Raw genomic sequence first — 26637 nt, 5'->3', positions numbered from 1 at the left:
ACTCAGGGCTTCATGTATGCTAGGCAAGCACTCTACCACTAAGCCAAATTCCCAGTCCCCATGAATATAGTTTATATATTTCTTTTTCTCTTTTCTTTTTTTTTTTTTTAAATCAGCCTTGGGGCTTAAACTCAGGGCTTGGGTGCTATCTGAGCTTCTCTATCACTTGTGCTACAATTCCATTATCAACTTTTTGGTAGTTAATTGGAGATAAGAGTCTCATGAACGGGGTCTGGGAAGGTGGTTCAGTGATAGAGCACTTGTCTTGCATGCATGAGGCCCTGGGTTCAATTCCTCAGCACCACATAAGCAGAAAAAAAAGCCGGAAGTGGTGCTGTGGCTCAAGTGATAGAGTGTTAGCCTTGAGCTGAAGAGCTGAGGGACAGTACCCAGGCCCAGAGTTCAGGCCCATGACCTGACACCCCCCCCCAAAAAAAAAACAAAAGTGTCTCATGAACTTTCCTGCCCTGGCTGGCTTTGTACCATGATCCTCAGATATCAGCCTCTTGAGTAGCTAGAATTATAGGCATGAGCCACCAGAGCCTGGCAATACATTTCTTGAATCCTAAAAGTTATGTCATGATTGCTTCTATTCTATATTGGACAATTAGATCTTAAATAACAGGGACATGAATAGAGTATAGTGTCTACTTTTGTAAGTTTCATTTAAGGCTAATTTGTTTTATTGCCTTAAAATAGGACATAGAATGCCACACTTGAGTGAAGGATCCAAGGGTCGGCAAATGGGAAGTGGAGGTGATGGAGAACGCTGGGGCTCAGACAGAGGGTCAAGAGGCAGCCTCAATGAGCAGATTGCTCTCGTGCTCATGAGATTGCAGGAGGATATGCAGAACGTCCTTCAGAGACTTCATAAACTGGAAACTCTAACTGCTTCACAGGTAAGGCTTCTGAATTGGTCCCTTCACTTGTTGGTCCATATAAAGGAGTGTGTAATCTGTGCTGCTGAGATTCACAGAAATCACAAAATTTGGAGACTTTCATGAATAGTACAAAAGGACCTTCTTTTGAAAATATTGCCCCTAAAGCTAAATACTACTTAAACTAACAAGAAGTTTTCAGAGCATAAAGCAGCAGTACTACATTGTGGGAAATGATCAGATACTTGGTCTTAGGAAAATAATTGCTGCTAAACACTGCAGTTTGATGAACTAATAAACCTTTACATAGTGGTACACATCTGTAATCCCAGTTACTTGGGAGGCTGAAGAAGAGGGATTGCCAGTTCAAGTCCTGCCTGGGCTTTATAGTAATTTGAAGACCAATCTATACCTCAAGACTCTGTCTCAAACAGAAAAGAGTTGAGGATATAACTTCCTGGTAGACTGTCTGATGAACATGTGCAAAGCCCTGGGATATCCTTAGCACTGACAAATAAGCAAAGAAACAAAAACTAAGAAGCCAGTGGTTCTTTATTTCATCTGGTATTAATGTAGCATGGGCTTCAAAACCAGACTTTGACTCAGAAGAAAGCAAGGGTTTAGATTTGAGGTTTTATTTTTATATCTTTATATACCTATGAATTGTAAAATATAAAGAAAGGTTTTTGTTCAGCTTACAGGTTTTTTGTTTGTTTGTTTTTTATTTTTTTGTTTTGATCAGTCATGGGGCTCGAACTCTGGGCCTGAGTTCTGTCCCTAGCTCTACAGTCAAGGCAACAGCTCTACCATTTGAGCCACAGCACCACTTCTGGTTTTCTGGTGGTTAATTGGAGATAAGAGTTTCATAGACTTTACTGGCCAGATCTTAGCCTCCTGAGTAGCTGGGATTACAGGCGTGAGCCACCGGCACCTGGCTTTCAGCTTACAGTTTTAAGGACCTTGGTTTTTGGGCAGTATAGGTTTGAGGACAATCAATATAGCAGAAAAATAGTCGTATTTTAGCCCTTTAGTTTAAGAAAAGGTAGGAAATTTAAAACATTACTATGAAGCTAGGCACTGGTGGCTCATGCCTGAAATCCTAGCTAATCAGAAGGCAAAGAGCTGAGTATTATAGTTCAAAGCCAGTCCATGCAGAAAAGTCCATGAGACTCATCTCCAATTAATCACCAGAAAACCAGAAATGGCACTGTGGCTGAAAGTGGTAGAGTGCTATCCTTGAATGAAAAGAGCTCAAAGACAGTACCGAGGCTCTGAGTTCAAGCCTCATGATTTGAAAAAAAAATTACTGTATTTTGGTATTTTTTTTCCATTTTATTGAAGCTAAGTCATTTTGATCTGTATTCACAGGCAAAATCAGCAGCATTGCAGACTAGTAACCAGTCCTCCTCAGAGGTAAGAAATTGTTTTGTAAAAATTGTCAGGGTTTTATATACATTACAATAGATTTAGATTATATGAGCTATTTAAATAATTTCGAATAAAATCTGCCATTTAGAGCATTAACGTTACAAAAGCCTTTTGGGAAATGTTTATCTAAGTTTGCAATATTCTTTATGGTATGTTGAATTATGCTCTGGAATGAAAATTGCCCTTCTCTATCAGGAGTAAGATTGCCAATAGTTTTATTTATAAAATCTGTTACGTTTCTAAATTTGTAGATGCAATAATTAGTAGATTAATGACAGCTTTTTTTCTCCCTCAGCGACCATCTTGGTGGCCCTTTGAGATGTCTCCTGGTGCATTAACTTTTGCTATTATATGGCCTTTCATTGCCCAGTGGTTGGTGCATTTATATTATCAAAGACGGAGAAGGTAATACATAAGGTCTTATAATTTGAAATGGTATATAAACTCTTACAACTTATAGTAGACAGTATTTAAGCAGCAATTAAGGCAGTAGATCTGTTTCATGGACCAAAACATTCATATTGATTTTGAGATTACAGAATTTAGGAAATATCTTCTGTGTTTCTGAGTACTTGTTAGACTTGAAATTTTTTTCATTTGTGAGAATCTGAGTTTTACCATCTTTAATTTACACAAGGTGAAGACATTATGCTTAAGTTTTATGAGGTTTGAGGAAATAATGCTCTTAAAATCTGTTTATTTTGGGTCCTTTGATGCTAAATAACAAGGGAGGGGAAAACAAGTAATAACTGCTGCTTGCTTGCTATATACCTTTGAAATACAGACATTAACAGTTGAAAATTTCTCTACCTGGTGTTTGACTATGTCTAGATTTAGGGATTACTATGAGACCAAAATGCCAGTTTGGTTTGATAGGAATAACTTAAATAGGTCTGCGAATAATAGACTAAAATCTCTAAAAGAGCCTTGAGTTTATCTAGTTAGAAATAAACTCGAGGCCACAAATCTAAAAAGTATTGTCAGCTGAAAGCTGTATAAACTGAATTACTGTCCATTGGTTGGGTGGATAGACAAGTATTTCCTGAGTGGCCTCACTGGTTATGTTCAGTGTTTCATCACCATGACACCGGAAGTCACAACACATGGGATAAGCAATGGAACAGAATGTGCAGTAGACACACATTCTCAAAAATCTTATCAGTCTAGGGGCTGGGAATGTGGCTTAGTGGTAGAGTGCTTGCCTAGCATGCATGAAGCCCTGGGTCTGATTCCTCAGTACCACATACACAGAAAAATCTGGAAGTGGCACTGTGGCTTAAGCAGTAGAGTGTTAACCTTGAGCAAAAGCTCAGGGACAGTGCTCTGACCCTGAGTTCAAGCCCCAGGATGGCAAAAAAAAAAAAAATCAGTCTTAATATTTGCAAGTTTCTAATTATTTCTGCTTTAGTCTCCCAAGTTATGGGATTACAGGATGGTATTCTATTATGTAAAAGGGGTAAGCAGTACTCTTAATGCTTCAGTTACAATAGGTGACACACTGAAATTCTCATCACCTTAAGTGAGCTATTTTAGTCATCCTGGTTCACCCTTCCTTCCTTCCTTCCTTCCTTCCTTCCTTCCTTCCTTCCTTCCTTCCTTCCTTCCTTCCTTCCTTCAAGGCAAGCACTTTACCATTAAGCACATTCCCAGCCCCAGCCCCTCCCCTCCCAGTTTTTCTTTATTACCTCTTGACTAAAGTCTCAGTGTCTCTAATGAAATTACATTATAGCAAATTTATGAATCTGAAGAGAATGAGAAAGAAAAGTGATTAGAAACTTTTCCTTCAAATCGTAGTTTTAAGAATTGCCTTTTGTCCTATCACTTGGGAATTCAAGCCAGCCATGGGTGCATAATAAAATCCTGCCTTAAAAAGAAAGCAATTTGTGACTTTAACCAAGTATCACTATCTCACAATACTGTGAAATTTGTGAAATTTATGTAATCAATATCAATAACAATTATTTTAAAAAAAGAAAGCAGTTATCTTTTGGGTTACCAAGTCTGTTTAAAATCAGTATTTAGGGTTTTGTTCACTTCAGTGTTAAGTATTAACCCTCAGATCCCTTTTAAGCTTTGAGTTATTTTTTTTCTTCTATACACACACACACACACACACACACACACACACACACACACAGAGGTCTTAAGAACCTGAAGCTTGAAAGAAGTTCTCATGTTTTTTGTTTTTTTTTTGTAAGCCCTAGGGCTTAAACTCGGTGCCTGGGCACTGTCCCTAAGGCTAGCACTCTACCACTTGAGCCACAGCACCATTTTCAGCTTTTTCTGTTTATGTGATATTGTGGAATTGAACTCGGGGCTTCATGCTTGCTAGGTAAGCACTCAACCACTGAGCCACATTCCCAGCCCCAGTTCTGAGGTTTTGAAGGTAATGATTTATGTTTATTCTATTCTATTAGAAGGCTAGGGACTCTGAAACCAAATCGTGTGCCCTGTTGTAAATCTGCAAATGACTCTGTGTAGCAAGCTGCATCACATGTGTTCTTAATAGGTGTTACACAATGGTCAGGCACCCCACAGCCAGTATTATCTAGAACTGCTCTCACAGATTGCCTATAAAACCACCCACATCTGTCTTGCCTGTGTCCACCATTTCAAGTCTCTTCCTCCCAGGCTTATTTTCTTCCTGCTGCAGGGATCGCCTTTTGTGAGGTGAAAAATGATCTGATTAAATTATAATGATCTGATTATACCACGCCAAAGTGGTATATATATTCTTTGTGCTTGGAATAATCTGATTATTTAAAACCACACTCCTGCTGCCAAGGGAGTTGCATAAGAGTATTTCTACAGAGAGGAATGAGTTTGTAATCAGAGAGTTTCAGTCTTTTTGGCATCTTGGGTGCTAGGGAGAGTATGGAGATTTTTACAGCAGTTGGACCTTCACAGAGATTGTTGTTTTCTTTGCTAACAAGGTTATCTTTTTTCTGATAGCTCTTTCATTCTGTTATTATCAAAATCATCACTCTAGATAGACTGTTACCCTTGAGCAAAAGAAGTTAAGGGATTGCACCCCAGCCTGGAGGTTAAGCCCTGGCACCAAAATATTCAAAACAAAACAAAACCAAAAAACCCCAATAAAACACAAGGACAGGGCTGGGAAGGTGGCTCAGTGGTTAAAGCGCTTGCCTTGCATGCCTGAGGCCCTGGGTTCGATTCCTCAGCACCACATAAGCAAAAAGAAAAAAGCCGGAAGTGGCGCTGTGGCTCAAGTGGTAGAGCACTAGCTTTGAGCTGAAGAGCTGAGGGACAGTGCCCAAGCCCAGAGTTCAGGCTCCATGACCGGACCCAAAAAAAAAAACAAAAAAAACACAAGGACAAAACTGTTTGGTAATGGTTTAGCATGTGCAAGAGTGTGTACTTAGTATGCAGTCCCAGCATAATAAATTTTTAAAAACGAGGGGGCTGGGAAGGTGGCTCAGTGGTAGAGCGCTTGCCTTGCATGCATGAGGCCCTGGGTTTGATTCCTCAGCACCACATAAGCAAAAAGAAAAAAGCCGGAAGTGACACTGTGGCTCAAGTGGTAGAGCGCTAGCCTTGAGCTGAAGAGCTGAGAGACAGCGCCCAGGCCCAGAGTTCAAGCCCCATGACCGGACCCCCCCCCCCAAAAAAAAAAAAAAGAAGAAATAAAACCAATAAAATTGGCACAGATTATTCTCCTCTCTATTGGGCTAAGTCATATCACCACTTATAATTTTTTTTTTTTTTTTTGCCGGTCATGGGGCCTGACCTCTGGGTCTGGGCACTGTCCCTCAGCTCTTCAGCTCAAGGCTAGCGCTCTACCACTGGAGCCACAGCACCACTTCCGGCTTTTTCTGTTTATGTGCTGCTGAGGAATCGAACCCAGGGCCTCATGCTTGCAAGGCATGCACTCTACCACTGAGCTACATTCCCAGCCCCACCATTTATAATTTTGTGCTTTTATCTTATATTAGAATGTTACCCTGTTACCATCCAGTACATTCTTTGGTAGAGATGTGCTTCATATTCATCTTACATTTATACTCACAGGAGATTGGTTTTTACTTTCTTTTTTAAAGAAAACTGAACTGAAGAAAAAATTTTACCCAAGAAGACTGCTGGGCCTGGATGACTTAAGAATGAAATGGATGTGGAATTCACAAGAAAATCTTAGTTTGTGATGATTACATTTCTTTTTTTTTGTTGTTGTTGTCCAGTAGTTTGGTTTGTGTACATATATACATACATATTTTTTGCACTACACAGTGATAACATTTTGAGGACTTATATTGCTGATACTTGAATAATCCGTCTCAACTAGGTTATAAGTAGCATAAAAGATTTACCCTATTCTTGAACTTGAAAGACATTAAATTATTAATTATTGATAATGTTTACCTGACTATGTCCCATAGAGAAATATAAGCTGCTTTCCCAACGTATAATTGTGATTATGAGATCAGATATATCAGTCAATATTTTTAATTTTCTGAACTAAATATGAGAAAGAATGCAAACCAAGTGGTTAATTTCAATAAGGTTAGATTGATTTATATTAGTGACTGAATGGCCATGCCAAGTAGTAGGAAACTGCCAGGAGACGAAACTTCGCTAGGCTCCTTTCTGAGCTGTGTGTAATCTTCTTGGACACTCAAAACTCAGAGCTAATATTCAGACATCATAACTAAAAATCAGAGTCCTTTGTACTAGACTTAATTTTTGCAAATAATTCACCAAACATATATAATCTGCTGATAGAAATGATGGAGAATGAAAAAAAGTTTTTTAAATTCTAGTGTGGGTTTAGAAGTATATTCTGGGCCTGCAGAAGATTAATCAGATTTTAATTTAATCATACACATTTCTTCCTTTGTAATCATTTTTCTTTTAAGTGAGGATATCTAGTTTCTGCTTCATAGGGTGCTTTGAAATATAAAATGAAAACTTATTTATACTGTTTTTACAAAGGTTATAAAGGAAACATGAAAATCACCTTTCTGCATCTGGTGAAACCACACAGACTGGACTCTTAACCTCTTAGTGCCTCAGTTTTTCCTTCGGGGTATGTGTCTGTACCTACTTCATAAGAGTATTGGAAAGATTGGCAAGAGAAGAGACCATATGCTTCCATATATGTAAGGCATGTCTAACTACTGGAAATTTAAGTCTCTTTATCCCACCTTTCATCTTTAGACCAAAAGGAAGATCCTTGAAGACTATATTTGGAAAATCATCTTTCCTCTATACTATCCCAAATTCCCTGCTTACTTAGCACTTCTTTGTACTTTACTGATTTCTTTGATTTAAAGTTTTTCTAGCAAATGGTTTGAGCATTCTCAGTATATATGATGTTGTTAGCATTGTGTTCAGAGTATTAAAAGAGAAAGAATCCATTTTTTTGTATACAGGGTAGAGCTTTGAAGAAAGAGTATAAAAATACAATTTTTTTTTTTTTTTGGTCGGTCGTGGGGCCTGAACTCTGGGCCTGTGCTCTATCCCTCAGCTCTTCAGCTCAAGGGCTAACGCTCTACCACTTGAGCCATAGCACCACTTCCTGTTTTTTTTTTCTGTTTAGGTGGTGCTGAGGAATCGAACCTAGGGCCTCATGCATGCAAGGCAAGCACTCTACCACTGAGCTACCTTCCCAGACCCAAAATACAATTTTCTTTACCTAAATTCTTTTTCTTTCATGGTAACTTGGTGATTTAAAGAAAAATTTAAATCCCACCTTGATTAAAATATGTCTGTCTACAAGGATCTACTAATCTTTGCTTAAAAAATAACAACTGCTGGGCACCGGTGGCTCATGCCTGTAACCTAGTTACTAAGGAGACTGAGATCTGAGGATCAAAGCCAGGCTGGCCAGGAAAGTCCGTGAGACTCCTCTCCAATTAACCACTACAAAACCGGAAGTGGTGCTGTGGCTCAAATGGTAGAGTGCTAGCTTTGAGCTGAAGAGCTCAGGGACAGCACCCAGGCCCAGAGTTCAAGCCCCATGACCGACAAACAAAACAAAACAACAAAAAACCCTCACAAATACCAACTATCCTCTACTTATTTAGAAAAAAAATGAAGCAAGGAACTGAATTATGTGTAAAAATAAAGTTTAGATCTGTGGATCAGGACTTTTTAAAAATTAGATAACAACTTGGGATCAGAAAATGGTGGCTTTTTCTTAGTCTATAAATGAGTAAAATGCAAATTAAGACTGAAAGCAGGCCGGGCGCTGGTGGCTCACACCTGTAATCCTAGCTACTCAGGAGGCTGACATCTGAGGATCGCAGTTCAAAGCCAGCCCAGGCAGGAAAGGCCGTGAGACTCTTATCTCCAATAAACCACTAGAAAACTGGAAGTGGTGCTGTGGCTCAAGTGGTAGAGCGCTCACCTTGAGCTGAAGAGCTGAGGGACAGCACCCAAGCCCAGAGTCAGAGTTCAAGCCCCACGACCGACCAAAAACAAAAAACAAAAAAAAAACTGAAAGCAGTTGTGATTCATTACAAAAAGTCAAGGTTAACTAACTCCTAGGGATAACTTTCATCTTATTCCAAAGTTTTATTTTATAGTTTGAAAAGCACTTTGCACACAGTTCTTGTATATAAAAGATGTAATTATAGGGTATAGTATTAATGTTTTGTTTAACAAGAACCTCATTTTGAATCTTAAATTGACAGCTATGGTATTTTTTTAATGATCAACTTCTTTTCTGTTTCCTTATTGTAAAACTAAGTTAAAAATAAAAGGTTAATCAGAAATGATACCGTTTTTGTTACTTGTTACTCTTAATGCCTTGATCAGATGCATTGATCTGGATTAAATCAGAACAAATAGGAATTCATATAAAGTGACTAAAAACAGGCATGCTGTTCATTTCATAAAAATAAGAAACTGGGATGAGATTTACCTAATTTCTTTCATCAGGCTGAGACTGTTCAAATATATTTGTTTTCTTATACCAAATAAATAACTTCCCACAACCCGTGAATAAACTCTTAAACAGACACCTTGAATATATGCAATTGGTCTTATAACTTAGTGAAAAAATTTTGTGTTTTTAATACATATAACTGTACATGTAGTGGTAAAAATGTTGTTAACCTCTTTTCAGAGGTGGGGGACAGGGGGTGTTTGCCAGTCATGGAACTTGAACTCAGGGCTTGGGCTCAGTCCATGAGCCTCTCTGTGCTCAAGGCTAGCACTCTACCACTTAAGCACACCCCCACTTCTGGCTTTTTCTATTTATGTGGTACTGAGAAATCAAACCCTAAGCTTCCTGCATGCTAGGCAAGCACTCTACCACTAAGCCACATTCCCAGCCCCCCCTCTTGTATGTATGTATGTATGTATGTATGTATGTATGTATGTATGTATGTATGTATGTATGTATGTATGTATGTCAGTTGTGGGGCCTGAACTCTGGGCCTGGGTGCTGTCCCTCAGCTCTTCAGCTCAAGGCTAGCCCTCTACCAGTTCAGCCACAGCTCCACTTCTGGCTTTTTTTGCTTATGTGGTGCTGGGGAATGGAACCTAGGGCCTTGGGCATTGCAAGGCAAGCACTCTACTACTGAGCTACCTTCCCAGCCCCGCTCTTGTACAAGATGTAAGTGCTCAACAGAGCACTGGTGGCTGCCTATTATCCTACCTACTTTGGAGGCTGAGACCTGAGGATCAGGGTTTGAAGCCAGCCCAGGCAGGGTAGTCCTTGAACTCTTATCTCCAATTAACCACCAAAAAGCTGGAAGTGGTAGATCACCAGCCAGTTCAAATCCCAGAACCAGAGAGCATACGTGCGTGTGCACACACACCCAATTTAAAATGTAAGTGCTCAAAGCCAGTCTTGGTGGCTCACACCTGTGTTTCTGGAGGTAATGGTTGTAGGATCTCCACTGATACCAGAGTAAGGTTCTATGTGAAAAACTTAAAAAAAGCTGGACATCTGTAGTTCATGTCTATAATTCTAACTACTCTGAGGGATCAAAGTGTAAAGCCAGCACAGGTAGAAAAGTCTGGGGACCCTATCTCCAAAATAACCAGCAAAAGGCAAGGTTGGAGATGTGACTTAGGTGGAATAGCATCAGCTAAGCAAACACACTGAACATGAGGCCCTGAGTTCAACCCTAGCCAGCATTCCCCACAGTTGTTTTTTAGAGAACAGGGGCAAAGTTCAACTGCTAGAGTACTTGCCTAGCAAGCTCAAGGCCCAGAGTTGAATTCCAGTATTGCTTAAAAATACACAAACAAAACAGGGTCTTCTGCTTGTACTAGAAATTTGTTGAATTTACCAAATACTTTTGGTCAAGAAATCCAGAGGTAGGAAGTCTAGAGTTGGTATGGTACTTTCACAGTGCTGTTCAGGAGATACGGTTCTTCTGTCTTCTGCCATATTTAGTGAGTAGTTTTTTTTGTCATCCCTATAAGTTGGTTGCTACACATCTTCATCCATGGTTATATTTTCATACATGGAGATTAACTACATAGACCATACCCATCCTCCTTCAGCCTGTTGGTGCCCACATCCAAGCCTGTTTATTTTCCTGTCATTTCAAGTATGTATCAATGACACCAATGGGTTTCACTATGGTATTTCATGATGTGCAAATCTTAGGTTTTCCTCAGAATAACCTTCACTATTGCTTTCCCGCCCCCTATCAATGATCAGCTGTCATTGAGATTGCAACATCTTTTTCAATGTCCAGTCATATTAATGGTAGTACTTTGTGTGTGTGTATGCCAGTCTAGGGTCTGGGTGCTATCCTTGAGCTTTTTGAATCAAGGCTAACAATTTTGAGCCATAGCTTCACTCCCAGCTTTTTGGTGGTTAATTGGAGGTAAGAGTCTCATGGACTTTGCTGCCTGGGCTGGTTTCTAATTGCTATCCTCAGATTTCAGTTTCCAGAGAAACTAGGCATAAGTCACCAGCAGCCAACAGTGATAATACTTTAAAGTATCCTGTGCAAATATCCATATATCCTACAAGTTACTTTTTTTTTCTCTAAATTGTTTTGTTTTCCTTTTTTTTTTTTTTGCTAGTTCTGGGACTTGAACTCAGGGCCTGGACAATGTCCCTGAGCCTCTACGTGTTCAAGGCCAGCGCTGTAGCACTTGAGCCACAGCAGTACTTCGGGCTTTTTCAGAGTAGTTTACTGGAGATAAAGAGTCTCAGAGACTTTCCTGTCTGGGCTGGCTTTGAACCAAGATCCCCTCCCCTGGCCTTTTTTTTTGGGGGGGGGGGAAGTCTTTTTTTTTTTTTTTTTGTCGGTCGTGGGGCTTGAACTCTGGGCCTGGGTGCTGTCCCTCAGCTCTTCAGCTCAAGGAGAGTGCTCTACCGCTTAAGCCACAGGGCCACATCCTTTTTTTTTTTTCTCGTATAGGGATTAAACCAAAGGCTGCTTATGTCATGCACATGCTTTACCACTGAGCTATCTTTTAAGATATTTTTCTTCAGGGCTCCAAGAATTCTTGATCTTCTCATGTTTATGATTGAACTAAAAAGCTGACCAGTGGCTGAGTGGGGCTTAGAAATAAGCTTCACTGGGCTGGGAAGGTGGCTCAGTGGTAGAGCACTTGCCTTGCATGCATGAGGCCCTGGGTTCGATTCCTCAGCACCACATAAGCAAAAAGAAAAAAAAGCCGGAAGTGGCGCTGTGGCTCAAGTGGTAGAGTGCTAGCCTTGAGCTGAAGAGCTGAGGGACAGCGCTCAGGCCCAGAGTTCAGGCCTCACGACCGGACCCAAAAAAAAAAAAAAAAAAAAAAAAAACAGAAATAAGCTTCACTGATAGGCTTCTTCAATATCATATCTTTGGGTCCTCCCCCCCACCCCGCCCCCCACTCCTCTTTTACCAGAGCTTGACTCAAGTTTATTGGAAGAGTCTCACAGGGACTTTTCTGCCCGAGCTGGCTTCAAACTGCAATCCTCAGACCTCCTGAGAAACTAGGATTACAGGTGTGAATTACCAGCACCCAACTTCAAAAGCTATTTTTTTTTAATTTTTTTATTGTAAAGATACTATACAGAGGGTTACAGTTACATGAGTGAGGTAATGAGTACACTTCCTCTTGAACATTGTTACCCCCTTCAATGGCTATTTTAAAAGATCTGTTGGGGTTAAAATCCTTAGACACTACTCTCTTGCTTAGATGATCAAATTCTTGCTCTCAACATCTTGGGAGCCTACAGGAGATTGTGGATAGAAGACTGTGGCAGGGGATATCATAGCATTCACTGTGTATATGTGGCCCCTAAATGTGCATTTTAAGGCCTACTTTCAGTAATATTACTGTATCAATCAGATACTCAACAAAATGTCAAAGCTCTTTGGATATATTGAGAAGGGTATAATATACAGCTGTATTTAGGAAGGAATGAGCAGAGCAAAGGCAAACCACAAGAAATAGTTCTGTGGGCTAGGAATGTAGCGTAGTGGTAGAGTGCTTGCCTAGCATGTATGAAGCCCTGGGTTCGATTCCTCAGTACCACATAAACAGAAAAAGCCAGAAGTGGCCCTGTGGCTCAAATGGTAGAGTGCCAGCCTTGAGCAAAAGAAGATCAGGGACAGTGCCCAGGCCCTGAGTTCAAGCGCCAGGACTGGCAAAAAACAAAAACAAAAAAAACAAATAATTGGGGCTGGGAAGGTGGCTCAGTGGTAGAGCACTTGCCTTGCATGCTCGAGGCCTTGGGTTCAATTCCTCAGCACCACATAAGAAAAAAGCCGGAAGTGGTGCTGTGGCTCAAGTGGTAGAGTGCTAGCCTTGAGCTGAAGAGCTGAGGGACAGTGCCCAGGCCCAGAGTTCAGGCTCCACGTCCGGACCCAAAAAAAAAAAATTTTTAAACATGGAGTGGAAAGACAATTATTCTCTATTAAAAATTGCATAGTAGCTGCTGGGGAGGAAATTTACTTTTTTTTCTTAACCCTCATGAGTGCTGACTTGGGATGCTTCCTTGTAACAAAAGCATATTAACAGAAAAGCATATTAACAATAGAAAAGCATATTAACAATAGAAAAGTGTATTAACTGTGCCATGCATATCTTTCAGGGGAAAATACAATGAAACTAAAGCAGTATCTTAAAACTCTTCATTTAAGTTGGGTGGGCAGCAGTAGCTCATGCTATTTAGGAAGCTAAAATATGAAATGAATATTATGTTTCCAAGCCAGTCTGAACAGAAAAGTCAGAGAAACATAATCTCCAGTTAACCAGAAACAGGTGGAGATATGGCTGAAGTGGTAGAACACAAGCTGTGAGCAGAAAAAGCTGAGTGAAGAGTGCAAGGCCCTGGGTATAAGCCCCAGTATACAGACACAGACACAGAAACAGACACAGACACACACAACCAACCCTCCACAAAAAAAACTAAACAACAACAAAAAACACCTGATTTATGTAGTACCTTCAAAACAAAGAACAAAACATTTGTAGAGAAAGGATAGGACAAGGAAAAGTAATTCTAAGGGTGAGGAACTTTGGGAAGATAAATATAGACAGTAAGGTTTAGTCATATTTTTCTGGTACTGACGCTTGGTTCTACTCTTATTTCAACTCTAGTGTTGTCTCCAGTAACAGAATTTATATCCTACCTGAAGAAAGACAAGGATAAAATTTTCCTGTTTGGTGCTTCTTCACTGACTTTAAAAGACGCTTGCTTACATCATAGAGCCATATTTGGGAAGGCAAATTCTTTTTTGGGGGCGAGGTCCGGTCGTGGGGCCTGAACTCTGGGCCTGGGAACTGTCCCTCAGCTCTTCCGCTCAAGGCTAGTGCTCTACCACTTGAGCCACAGTGCCACTTCCGGCTTTTTTCTTTTTGCTTATGTGGTGCTGAGAAATGGAACCCAGGGCCTCATGCATGCAAGGCAAGCGCTCTACTACTGAGCCACCTTCCCAGCCCTGGGGAGGCAAATTCTTAAAAAAACAAACATACACTGAGTAGTCAGTGTTCTCTTAGTATTTTTTTTTTTCTTAACAAGAATCTGAACTTACACCTTTGTAAAATTTAGACAACAAATCACTTATTCTCTACAAATGCCATTGCAGCATGTCATACCTGGTAGCAGAATTTCAGTTGACTGTAGCTGCACATGCCAGGTGTCTAAAGGCAAACTGTAAGGACCTACTAAAGAGCTTTCTGTTTTTCCAGTAAGGTTTTTAGTCCCTGATAAGACTGAAATCCTGGGCAGCTACTGGCTTGTTCTTTAATCTGCTTCTGGTCATTCCACTTCTCCAAAATAACCATCAAGGGCTGGGAAGGTGGCTTAGTGGTAGAGCGCTGGCCTTGCATGCTCAAAGCCCTGGGTTCGATTCCTCAGCACCACATAAGCAAAAAGAAAAAAGCCGGAATTGGCGCTGTGGCTCAAGTGGTAGAACGCTAGCCTTGAGCTGAAGAGCTGAGGGACAGCGCCCAGGCCCAGAGTTCAGGCCCCACAACCGGACCCAAAAAAAAAAAAAAAAAAAAAAAAACCATCAATAGTAATCCCCAAAACACAGCGCTCTGAGTTAACCTGCCCAAAGCCTTTAAATGTGGGAGAGGAATGGTTTTAGCCATGTGTTTCATTCCAAAGGCATTTTTCTTTCTACTAGCTGAATAGCATAAAAGGATAATCGTTAATTCTATGCTCTCAAATAGGAAAAAAAGGCAACTCGTTCAAGTTATAACACTATTTTGAACATTTTATTAGAAAGAGTAACTATAAGAAACATTAAATCTAGCAGTTAGTATAAAAATAAATTCATTTCATTTTATTTTTTGGGGTCTGGTTGTGGGGCCTGAACTCTGGGCCTGGGCACTGTCCCTCAACTCTTCAGCTCAAGGCTGGCACTCTACCACTTGAGCCACAGCGCCACTTCTGGCTTTTTTCTTTTTGCTTATGTGGTGCTGAGGAATCGAACCCAGGGCCTCATGCATGCAAGGCAAGCACTCTACCACTGAGCCACCTTCCCAGCTCCATAAAAATAAATTCAATAAAACTATTAACTCGTGGTTTCAATGACATACCATTGATTATAATGGTCAATGTAATCATTTTAAACCTTCATTATCCTCATCAACTATTTTAATAAGGTTGAATGGTAATGGAAAGTAAAGACACTAAAACAAATGTGCAAATGAACAACAGTATTTAATAGACTATTAACAGAAAACTGACCTATAGTATTTTTAAATTTAAATTTTGCTTTTTTAGGAGTTATATGTGCTGAAAGCCTCAATGATTTCAGATATGACATGTTAGCTAAATCTTGCTATGGGCATTTTGAAAACAATTATTTTGACAGATAATCTGCTTGTTCTAATTATATTTACTGAGAAAAGTAAACTTATTTTAAGGATAAATCTTAAGTTACAAATGGCCATAAGATTAAAAAGCATCACATTTTCTATAAAAGTTGAACAAGGTATTAAAACTGCTTACAGTGTATCACACCTAACATCCCCTATTATTTTAAACAAATATGTAATATAGATACAAACACCAAAAGCAGTTAAGGAAGCAGAACTATATCATTAGTTAACTAAAGTAAAACTTAAGTCGTTTTGTTTATTCCTCATTTCTCAAAGCAATTAAACCACTGAGTAGAGAAATTTTCTAGCTACATTTTAGGTTATACAAATGGCCTTAAATGACTAACCTTGAGAATATAGTTTTAGAGGCAGTTGTGTACAAACAAATTACATTCAAATGAAACTGTACACTTTTTGGGGGGTGGGGGAGTGGGAGAGTTATTATTTTAACACCAAACAGAATGGTAGACTGAAGTCAATAGAGACCAACTTTAGGCTGTTAGTGGTAGTGTCATTCTGGTTCGTTCCACTGGTGCTTTACTTTTGATAAAGTGCAATAAACAAAATAAATAAGCTTTGAAGATTTATATACAGTTCTAGATTAACTTACTGAGTATACTCCTTACAGCATGTAAGTTCTGTGAAAGCTGTTGCATACATTAAAAGCTTAATTGACTTGGGCACAAAATTATAACGCTTCTTCTACAACACAAGGTTAGATAACAGAAATACTTATGTGCTATAGACTAAATCCAGATACAGTGAGGTGTTGAGCATTATTTCTGGCTTCAAAATAGGATGTGTCGGTTTCATCATCCGGTTGAGGTATGAAAGGCATAGTCTGATGCTGGAGATTTTCCCAATCCACATCATTGAAGAGAGGATGATGTTTCAGTTCTTAGGGGAAAAAATATGTAAGACAAAATGGGATGTAGAATCACACACACACACACACACACACACACACACACACACACACACACACACACACACACTCACTCACTTTTGGTTGGTTGTGGGGCTTGAACTCACACACACACACACACACACACACACACACACACACACACACACACACACACACACACTCACTTTTGGTTGGTTGTGGGGCTTGAACTCTGAGCCTGGACGCTGTCCCTCAGCTATTCAGCTCAAGGCCAGTATTCTACTACTTGAGCCACAGCACCACTTCCAGTTTTCTGAGTGGTTTATTGGAGATAAAAGAGTCTCACTGGGCTGGGAAGGTGGCTCAGTGGTAGAGTGCTTGCCTTGCATGCATGAGGCCCTGGGTTTGATTCCTCAGTACCACATAAGCAGAAAAAAAAAGCTGGAAGTGGTGCTGTGGCTCAAGTAGCAGAGCGCTAGCCTTGAGCTGAAGAGCTGAGGGACAGCGCTCAGGCCCAGAGTTCAGGCCCATGACTGGACCAAAAAAAAAAGTCTCATGGACTTTCATGCGCAGGCTGGCTTTGAACCCCGATCCTCAGATCTCAGCTCCCTGAGTAGCTAGTATTACAGGTGTGAGCCACCAGCACCCGGTGACATACATATATTTTGCCCTACTTAATGATGTGTCAATTTCAGAGATGTTTGTTTAATGTCTGTCTCCCTGTTAGGCCACTTACTTTACAAAAACACTCAGAGTGTATTTTGTGACCTGGCATGTGATAGGAGTCTGGTTTGTATTTGTTAATGAAGTGAATGATTAGCCTTAACAGAAACAATCTCTCTCACTGCCTTCAATCTTCTCAACAATTCCTGACTTGAGAGAAGAGAGCCTGTCCTGCTTCTTGCTCCCTGATTCACTTTCCACTATACTGCAACCTTTAGCACAATTCCCCTAGATACCATTAGCAGGAAGAGGACCCTTTACTCTTATTTTCTTTCCTATGCCCCATCCTCTTTCTATATGTACTTGGATAATGCTTTATTTCTTTAGTGTCCTTTTATTATTCCTTTTATTTATTGTCCCTTCATGGCTCTAAGACTTCCTTGACTTTGCTGACTTGCATCTCTATAACATGGACCAACAAGCTGGAATCTTTGCACCTTAGTACTTCTCTGCTTACAAGATGGCAAACTTTGGTCATTTTAAATACACTTTTGTTATTTGTGATCCTTCCTATTGCCTTCTACTTACTAAAAGTATGTTCATTTACTGGACTATACTGTGGTATTCAGTCGCTAGAAATAAACTCCTTTTCTCACTAACGTCTCCCTCCCTGCCATCCTTTTGCAGTACTTGAGATGAAGCCCAGAATTAGGCAAGCTACCTCTCCAGACCCAGTCTTCCACTGTTGAAGGCAAGAGTAAAGGTATTAGCAAACAAGAAAGTGACATGGCAGTAAATAAGAAAATAACAGCAACAACAAAAAGCACTTAGGGAGAATATGGGAAAACAACTAACACTATCATTTGTCTGTCCTGGAGGTGATCAGTTAAGGAGACCTGTATGTTTGTAGTTGTTTTTATGGTATAGTAAGACTGGGATAAAATGACAAAAGCAATTAACTGATAGGGAATATATATATATTCCATACACACACACACACACACATTTTTTTTGTCATGGAGCTTGACTTGGCCTGGGCATTGTCCCAGAGCTTTTTTGCTCAAGGCTAGCGTTCTACCACTTGGAGCCACAGTGCCACTTCTAGTTTGACTGGAGATAAGACTCTCACAGAGACTTTTCTGCCCGGACTGGCTGGAACTACAAACCTCAAATCTCAGCTGCCTGAGCAACTAGAATTACAGGAATGAGCGCCAGTGCCTGGTGGGAATATATTTTAGTATTCAAAATAAGTAACTGGGGCTGGGAAGGTGGCTCAGTGATAGAGTGCTTGCCTTGCATGCCTGAGGCCCTGGGTTCGATTCCTCAGCACCACATAAGCAAAGAGAAAAAAGCCGGAAGTGGCGCTGTGGCTCAAGTGGTAGAGCGCTAGCCTTGAGCTGAAGAGCTGAGGGACAGCGCCCAGGCCCAGAGTTCAGGCCCCACGACCAGACCCCCCCCCCAAAAAAAAAAATCAAAATAAGTAACTGAACATGGATTAATTTAAAAATTACTTTAGAGCTAGGCACTGATGGCTCTCACCTGTAATCTTAGCTACTGAAATATGAAAGTCCAAAACAGATTCCATCTCCAATTAACCAGATCAAAGAGTTGAAAGTATGGTTTAAGTGGCAGAGCATAAGGCAATGACCAGAAAAAATGAGCGTGCAACCCTGAGTTCAAGACCAGGAACTGGCACAAAAAACCCCCACAAAACCAGGGACCTCAGAGAATGCCAGTGCAGAAAACTCCCACAGTACAGGACCTGGAGACAGAGACCAGAGACAACATACCATGAAACCCAGACCCTGAGCTCATCACAACAGAGGGCGGTGGTGACCAGCGACCTACAGCGCACAGACACAGCGATCTGCCACAGCACCACTGGACAACCCTTAACCAGGATAAGTGAGTACCCCACCGGGGACACCCCCTCCCCCACGGGAGACCAGCGCTGGTGGTAACCCCCAGGGTTTGACTAGGATCCCTCCGGCCCCTGCCGCCTGGGCTACTGGGTCCCACTGAAGCTGGAATTGTGCAAGCACCCCAGCTACCGGCAGAGCACACACAGCTCGCCAGGCTTGACCAAGGGCGCCCCTGGGAGGGAGCTCCAACACGGCCAGTCCCTGGGTGAAGTCGGGAACTGCGTCCATGGGCCCCAGCAGCCGGGAGTGGAATGGAGCCCGACCTGTGTGTGCCAGGAGGGAGCTCGAGCAGATTAAACCAAAGGTCCTTGGCTGAAATTGGGATCTACGTGTGGGCTGGGTACACCCAGCCCACCATGTTTGGCCCAGAGTACCCCTGGGAGAGAAACCAGGCAACCCAGGTTTCCAGTCCCTGGTTGAAGCTGGGAACAGCGAGTGGGCTACAACAGCCAGCGACGGAAGGAGCCTCACCTGGATCCCCCAGGCAGGAGTCGAAGCAGCATACACTGCCAGACCCAGGCTGAAGTTGGGACCTGAGCTCCTGGGTTCCAACAGCCGGTGAAGCGAGCCCCGACTGTGTGTACCAGGCAGGAGGTTGGCAGCTCAGGCCACTGGTACCTGGCCAAAGTTGGGAACTGCCAGCTGGCTCCAGAAACTGGTGGAATACATCCGGCCAACCAGATTTTGCCAAGAGTGCCTCTGGCAGGTGCTTGGCTGAAGTCAGGAACTGCCTAGAGGTTCCAGCAGGTGCCTGAACAAGCCTCACCTGTGTGTCCCAGGTGGGAGACTGAGCTGCCTAAGCCACCGTCCCTGAATGAACTTAGGAACTAAGTGCAAGTCTCAGCAGAGGGTGGAGTGTGTCTGCCCACAGGAATCTACAAGAAGTAAGCCCTAAATGGGTCAGACTAGCAGCTGTAGGTTGGCCCCTCCCCCCCAACAGAACTGAGACTGGGCAAAGTCCCTCTCAGCCAGCCCAGGGCTGAGAGCAGGCTTCAACAACCGACCCAGGAACCAACCCAGAACCAAGCAAAGGCAGCCACCTATCAACCAAAACAGTCAGTTCAGTAGTTGGCTCTGATAATCCCTAAATCATCATCTGAAAATCACAGTGAAAAATCACAAGATTCATCAACAGCCAAGACAGCAAACCATTCCCAAAGGCTGACAGCAAACCATCCCCAAAGGCCAACAGCCACCCAGGGAAGAACTCCAGTGAAAGCAAAAAAGAAATGGAAGACTAATGCTACATCCAAGAGTTGATAGAGGCAATGACCCAAGAAATAAAGGGAGAAATGGATCAGAAATTTAAAAAACAAAGAAATGAATTATCAAGAGATCCAGGATATCAAAAGAGATGCACTTGAGAATAGATGCCGTACACACCTCGTTAAAAGATAAAATTAACACTTTGTGATCCAACATAGAAATCATAAATGGTTCAATTTCCTCCATGAAAACCACAATGGAATCCATAGTTAATAGAGTGAATGAAATAGAAAATAGAATATCAGGTACTGAAGACAGAATGTAGCAACTGGAAAAAAGATACAGATGTGGATAAAACACTCAAAATATACCAAAGGGATGTCCAAAACAGGCAGAAAATGTCAAGATATTTAACCTTCATATAATTGGGGTTGACGAAGGTGAGGAACCAGAACAGAGGGATGCAACACTTATTCAATAAGATTATCGCAATCTTAGGATTGGTCTCACCTACATAACATCTAGCAAACAGGATCCTAGGAGGAAAACTTCTAGGCACATCATAGTAAAAATGCTATATTTGAGTAACAAACAATCTTACATGTGGCAAAAGCAAAGAAGGAGCTATACTACAATGGAAAAAAATCAGAATCACTGCAGATCTCTCCACAATACACTGAATGAAAGGAAAGCTTGGAAAAGTAACATCCAAGCCCTGAGACCCAATAACTGCCAACCCAGACTGGTATATCCAGCGAAGCTAGCATTCACATTCGACAGAGAAACTAGTAAAGAAAAACTAAATAAATTCATAAGCAATAATCCAGCACTACAAAAAATATTAAGAGGGGGAATACAATCTGAGGAAAACAAGAACAGGGATCTACATCAGAGAGATATCGCTAGGAGACCAAGTAAACACAGGAGGAAAGGAAAGAAGAAAAACTTAGAAAAGCAGGAAAATGACAGGAAACACAATGCACATCTCCATAAATTAATAAATATTAATGGATTCTGCCACGCTGACTCCAGTAGAGTCTGCTTAGCATGGGAAACCATCTATCAGACCATGGTAGGGGCTTCAGAGACCTATCTCTGAGTTTTGGGACTTCACCGAAGTCTACCTCAGAGAATGGGGCTTTACAGAAACCTATCTCCAAGTTTTGGGACTTCACCGAAGTGTACCTCGGAGAATAGGGCTTCTAAGAGGCCTACTCCTGGAAAAAGGCTGGCAAATCCCCTGGGAAAGATGTGTTTCTGTTCTTGCTTTTCTTTTCTTCACTGTGTAAGAGTGCCTATTAATCTTTTACTGCTTCTACTGCTCTTTGTACTTACTCATTGTCAACGTTCCCTTATTCAAAGCTCTTTCTTAAGAGTGTTGACGACTCCAATATCTGATGAGTGTCTTAAAAATATGACTAACTCACCAGAGTTAAGTGCTAACCTGAAACCCCTCTTATGGAGGCTAGGAGACAAGTTATAAGTAAATATAAAAGTATTGGGGGTTTCACAAAGTCACTTCAGCAGAAGGAATTATTTGTAAGGGATTTACAAGAAGCAGTAGGCTCAGCTAGAACAGAATGTATGGCAATTGCTGAGATAATTATTTAGGAGAAAGAATTTCCTGCTATTTACTAAGAGACTTGCTAGATCCAGGTCTCCTTGAGGTTTACTATTAAAGAAGAAACAGGAAAGATCTTATGGGAAAGCTAAGACCTTTATAAAGATAGGTAATGGTTAATTGGTGACAAACATCGTAATCGTTGTATTTCTTAGAGATAAGCCAGAAACAAGTGCCAATCAGGTGACCAGCTGGTGACCAACCAAGAATGAAGCCATGCAGCAAGACTGTGTAACCTTTTGCCCTTTCTCATGGAGACTTTTGCTATAAAAGTTTATTATCCTCTGCATTAAATCGCACTCAGCATCCACTCCTAATGTGTGTGAGTTGTCTGTTTGCCATCTCCCCATCCTATTCCAGGTTCCTCCCTTAGGTGTCCTCCGTCATCCCGACAGAACCCGGTCCACGGCAGGATTCAATTCACCAATCAAAAGAAAAAGAACTGCAGATTGAATCAGAAAACAAGATCCAACCATTTGCTGTCTTTAAGAGACCCATCTTACAGCCAAAGATAAAAACAAACTGGGTGAAGGGATGGAGATCTCCCATGCAAATACTCACAGCAAGAAGGCAGGAGTTGCCATCCTGATATGACAAAATAAACTTTTCATTGAAATCAATACAAAAAGACAAAGGAGGACACTACACATTAATACAGGGAGCAATCCAAGAAGAGGATATTACCATTATCAAGTTAAACTCTCCAAACATTGGAGCACCAAAATACATTAAGCAAATACTCTGAGACTTACACTCTCACCAAACGAAGGATCTACCTACCAATCAGAGGACCACATAATATGGTATATATGTGCACATCAGAGACTAGGAGGAGGACACAGAAACAGAGGGAAACGGGAAAATATACAACAGTGGGATCCATCAGCTGCACTGGTTATTGATCAAAACAAACTAAGCAACTCCATGGCAGCAATGGGAGGGAATGAGCAGGAAAGAGGGAACAGCTGACACTAAGCAAAAGGAAAGAAATGTACATATCACCCAATGTGGAAGAAATAGTTGTATAGTCAAAGCTCATAGAATCCACAAACTTTAGAGACCATGATAATGACAATTTGCCTTGTGAAGGTTAAAATGTATTTGTGACATTAACAAAGCATCACTATCCCACAATACTGTGAAATTTATGTAATCATTTAATCTCAATAAAAAAATTATTCTTTAAAAAAATGCTCAAAAAATAAAGGAAATACAAAGCCTCAACAGAATGGTAGCTCTCCATTAGGGTGACTGTGCCCCCTGAAGAACATTTGGCATTTTTTGTTTGGAAACACTTGGTTGCCACAATTGTGAGATCATCTATAGAGATTTTGTTAAATGTCCAACAATGTCCAGACACTTTCCACAGCAAAGAACTTGCTGGTCAAATTAAGAAACCCTTTTTCATTAAATGATTATATGCTATAATTTGCTCAAAATAGGTAGGGATAGATGGAAAATAATCTTATGAATAATATATATTTTTTTCTAAGAGCGCAGATGATGGGGCATTCAGTTTAAACAGTTGTTTCAATTCTTTAAAGGTTGTTTAAAATCAATTTTTTTTGTTGCTGTTGTTTTTTGCTGGCCCTAGGGCTTGAACTCAGGGTACTGTCCCTGAGATTTTTTTTTTTTTTTCTCAAAGCTAGTGCTCTACTTCTTGAGCCACAGCTCTACTTCTGGCTTTTTAGTATTGGAGATAAGAGTCTGTACAAAGTTTCCTGCCCAGCCAGGCTTTGAACCATGATCCTAGAACTCAGCCTCTTGAGTAGCTAGGATTGCAGATATAAGCTACCAATGTCTGGTCAGTAGTTTCAACTCTTAAATTCGAATTCCTTTGGGCATTCCATTTAAATAGAAACAAGCAATTAAGAAGAATGATCATAAGATTCTCATCACATCTAGATATCAGAGGTTAAGAATTATAAGCTACAATGGTTCTGCTACATTGTATGTTTCTAGCAGCAGAAAAATCTGAAAAGCAAAACCAGGTGTGGTGGCTCATGCCTGTAATCCGGTAATCCTAGCTACTCAGGAGGCTGAGATCTGAGGATCATGGTTCAAAGCCGGCCAAGAAAGAAAAGGCCATGAGAATCTTATCTCCAATAAACCACCAGAAAACCGGAAGTGGCGCTGTGGCTCAACTGGTAGAGCGCTAGTCTTGAGCTGAAGAGCTGAGGAACAGTGCCCAGGTCCAGAGTTCAAGCCCCATGACCAACAAAAACAAACAAAAAAAAAAGAAAAGCATTATAACTCACAATTCCTTAGCCCATTAGAATATAGCCTAACCATTTTTTTTGGGGGTGGGGGTGGGGGTATGGTCATGGGGCCTGAACTCTGGGCATGGGCGCTGTCCCTCAGCTCTTCAGCTCAAGGCTAGCGCTCTACCACTTGAGCCACAGCGCCGGTTCTGGCTTTTTTCTTTTTGCTTATGTGGTGCTGAGGAATTGAGGCCTTAGGCATGCAAGGCAAGCGCTCTACCACTGAGCCACCTTCCCTGCCGCTATAGACTAACCATTTCTTTTTTTTTTTTTGGGGGGGGTCCAGTCGTAGGCCTGAACTCTGGGCCTGGGAGCTGTCCCTCAGCTCTTCAGCTCAAGGCTAGTGCTCTAAAACTTGAGCCACAGCGCTACTTCTGGATTTTTTCTTTTTGCTTATGTGGTGCTGAGGAATTGAACCCAGGGCCTCATGCATACAAGGCAAGCACTCTACCACTGAGCCACCTTCCCAGCCTAGACTAACCATTTCTTAAAACTGTTGCTTATCATAAATGTGGACAGAAAGAACCTTACATTTTCTTTTTTTTTTTTTTTTGGGTCCAGTCGTGGGGCCTGAACTCTGGGCCTGGGTGCTGTCCCTCAGCTCTTCAGCTCAAGGCTAGCACTCTACCACTTGAGCCACAGTGCCACTTCCGGCTTTTTTCTTTTTGTTTTTTATGTGGTGCTGAGGAATCGAACCCAGGGCCTCAGGCATGCAAGGCAAGTGCTCTACCACTGAGCCACATTCCTAGCCCCAGAACCTTGCATTTTCGATTTCCCCCACCAATCCTACGGCTTGAACTCTGGGCCTGGGCACTGTCCCTGAGCTTTTGTTCTCAAGGTTAGCACTCTATCCCTCAAGCCACAGTTCCACTTCTAGCTTTTTCAGAGTAGTTTACTGGAGATAAGAGTTTCATAGACTTTCCTGCCAGGGCTGGTTTTGAACTGTGATCCTTAGATCTCAGCCTCCTGAGTAGCTAGGATTACAAGTATGAGCCACTGGTGTTCAGCAATATGTTTATAATTGATTTTCTTTATTTTTTTTCCTTTCCTTTTACATGGCAATTGTTTTTTACCTCAACTGTGCTTCACTTTTTCCCCCCCCAGTCTTGGGGCTTGTACTCTGGGCCTGGGGACTATTCCAGAGCTGCGGCTTCTTCTTTTTTTTTTTTTTTTTGGTCGGTCGTGGGGCTTGAACTCTGGGCAAGCACTCTACTGCTTGAACCACAGCGCCACTTCCGGTTTTCTAGTGGTTTATTGGAGATAAGTGTCTCAGGACTTTCCTGCCTGGGCTGGCTTTGAACCATGATCCTCAGATCTCAGCCTCCAGAGTAGCTAGGATTATAGGCATGAGCTACTGTCGCCCAGCCAGGAGCTTCTTTTTGCTCAAGGCTAGCACTCTACACTTGAGCCACAGTGCCACTTCCAGCTTTTTCTGTTCATGTGGTACTGAGGAATTGAACCCAGGGCTTTGTGCATGCTAGGCAAGCACTCTACCACTAAGCCACATTCCCAGCCCTGTGCTTCACTTTTTGTAAGGTAAGGTAGGTTGATGTCTAGAATCTGGTAAGTTCTTCTTTGTTTCCGGCCTGGTATGGAGACCTGAACTTTGAGCCTGAGGGGTGTCCCTGAGCTGCTTTTGATCAAGGCTAGCAGTCTACCACCTAAGCACAAGCACCATTTCCACAGTTTTCTATGATTTAACTGGAGATAAGAGTCTAGACTTTCCTGCCTGGGCTGACTTCAAACTGCGGGCCTCAGTTCTCATCCTCTTGAGTAGCTAGGATTACAGACGAGAGCTACCAGTGCGCAGCTTTAATGATAAATTCATTCCCCAGCTTGGGACTGGTTAAATGTATTTTCATAAGCAATTCATGGAATAAACAACATAAATTAACCTAAAAACAAAACAAAATCTGAATCCTCCATTATAAATGGTAGTGTTTTAAAATACCAATCTGACCAATATGTCCTGTTCAGAGACTCATTATCTATTCCTTTTTTTTTTTTTTTTGGTCGGTTGTGGGGCCTGGGCAATGTTAGCTCTACAGCTCAAGGCTAGTGCTCTACCGCTTGAACCACAGCGCCACTTCTGGCTTTTTTTTTCCTCCTCATGTGGTGCAGAGGAATTGAACCCAGGGCCTCATGCATGCAAAACAAGCACGCTACCACTGAGCCACCTTCCCAGCCCCGACTCATATCTATTCTGAAATAACATTACAAAGACTCAAAATGCCTAAACCCACTGCACTCTACTTGGAGTTCAAATCTATGCTTATGAGTTCCAAGTCACTTAATTTAAGTCTTAGGTATCTAGAGAAAGCAAAATATTAGGTTTTTTTGTTTTGTTTTGTTTTGCTGGTCGTGGAGCTTGAACTCTGGGCCTGGGCACTGTTCTGAGCACTTCAGCTCAAGGCTAGCGCTCTACCACTTGAGCCATAGCACCCACTTCCAGCTTTTTCTGTGTATGTGGTGCTGAGGAATCAAACCCAGGGCCTCATGCATGCAAGGCAAGCACTCTACC

The 26637-nt window shown here is 41.5% G+C and overlaps 2 protein-coding genes and 1 non-coding gene across 6 annotated transcripts in view; 1 reads left to right on the top strand and 2 right to left on the bottom strand.

Moving 5' to 3' along the window:
• Acbd5 (acyl-CoA binding domain containing 5) overlaps positions 1-6489 on the top strand; it is a 38025-nt gene extending 31536 nt beyond the window's left edge. For all 4 annotated transcript variants that reach the window (XM_069998277.1, XM_069998274.1, XM_069998275.1 and 1 more), the window contains 4 exons: positions 700-899; positions 2247-2291; positions 2602-2711; positions 6365-6489. In XM_069998277.1, the coding sequence (XP_069854378.1) occupies positions 700-899; positions 2247-2291; positions 2602-2711; positions 6365-6377 (368 nt within the window). In that variant the 3' untranslated portion in view covers positions 6378-6489. The remainder of the gene's footprint in view (positions 1-699; positions 900-2246; positions 2292-2601; positions 2712-6364) is intronic.
• Positions 6149-6221, bottom strand: Trnaa-ugc (transfer RNA alanine (anticodon UGC)). Its single transcript has one exon. It is a non-coding gene; the product is annotated as a tRNA-Ala (tRNA).
• An 8937-nt stretch (positions 6490-15426) lies between the features above and the next one.
• Mastl (microtubule associated serine/threonine kinase like) overlaps positions 15427-26637 on the bottom strand; it is a 44223-nt gene continuing 33012 nt past the window's right edge. Inside the window, exon 12 of the mRNA XM_069998321.1 lies at positions 15427-16454. Within this exon, the coding sequence (XP_069854422.1) occupies positions 16297-16454 (158 nt within the window). The 3' untranslated portion in view covers positions 15427-16296. The remainder of the gene's footprint in view (positions 16455-26637) is intronic.

Source organism: Dipodomys merriami, unplaced genomic scaffold (genome assembly GCF_024711535.1).
Source record: "Dipodomys merriami isolate MVZ:Mamm:240054 unplaced genomic scaffold, mDipMer1.0.p SCAF_51, whole genome shotgun sequence".
Classification (NCBI taxonomy): Eukaryota; Metazoa; Chordata; class Mammalia; order Rodentia; family Heteromyidae; genus Dipodomys; species Dipodomys merriami.
The sequence above is the reverse complement of the archived record's forward strand: the minus strand, read 5'-3'. Positions and strand labels throughout refer to the sequence as shown.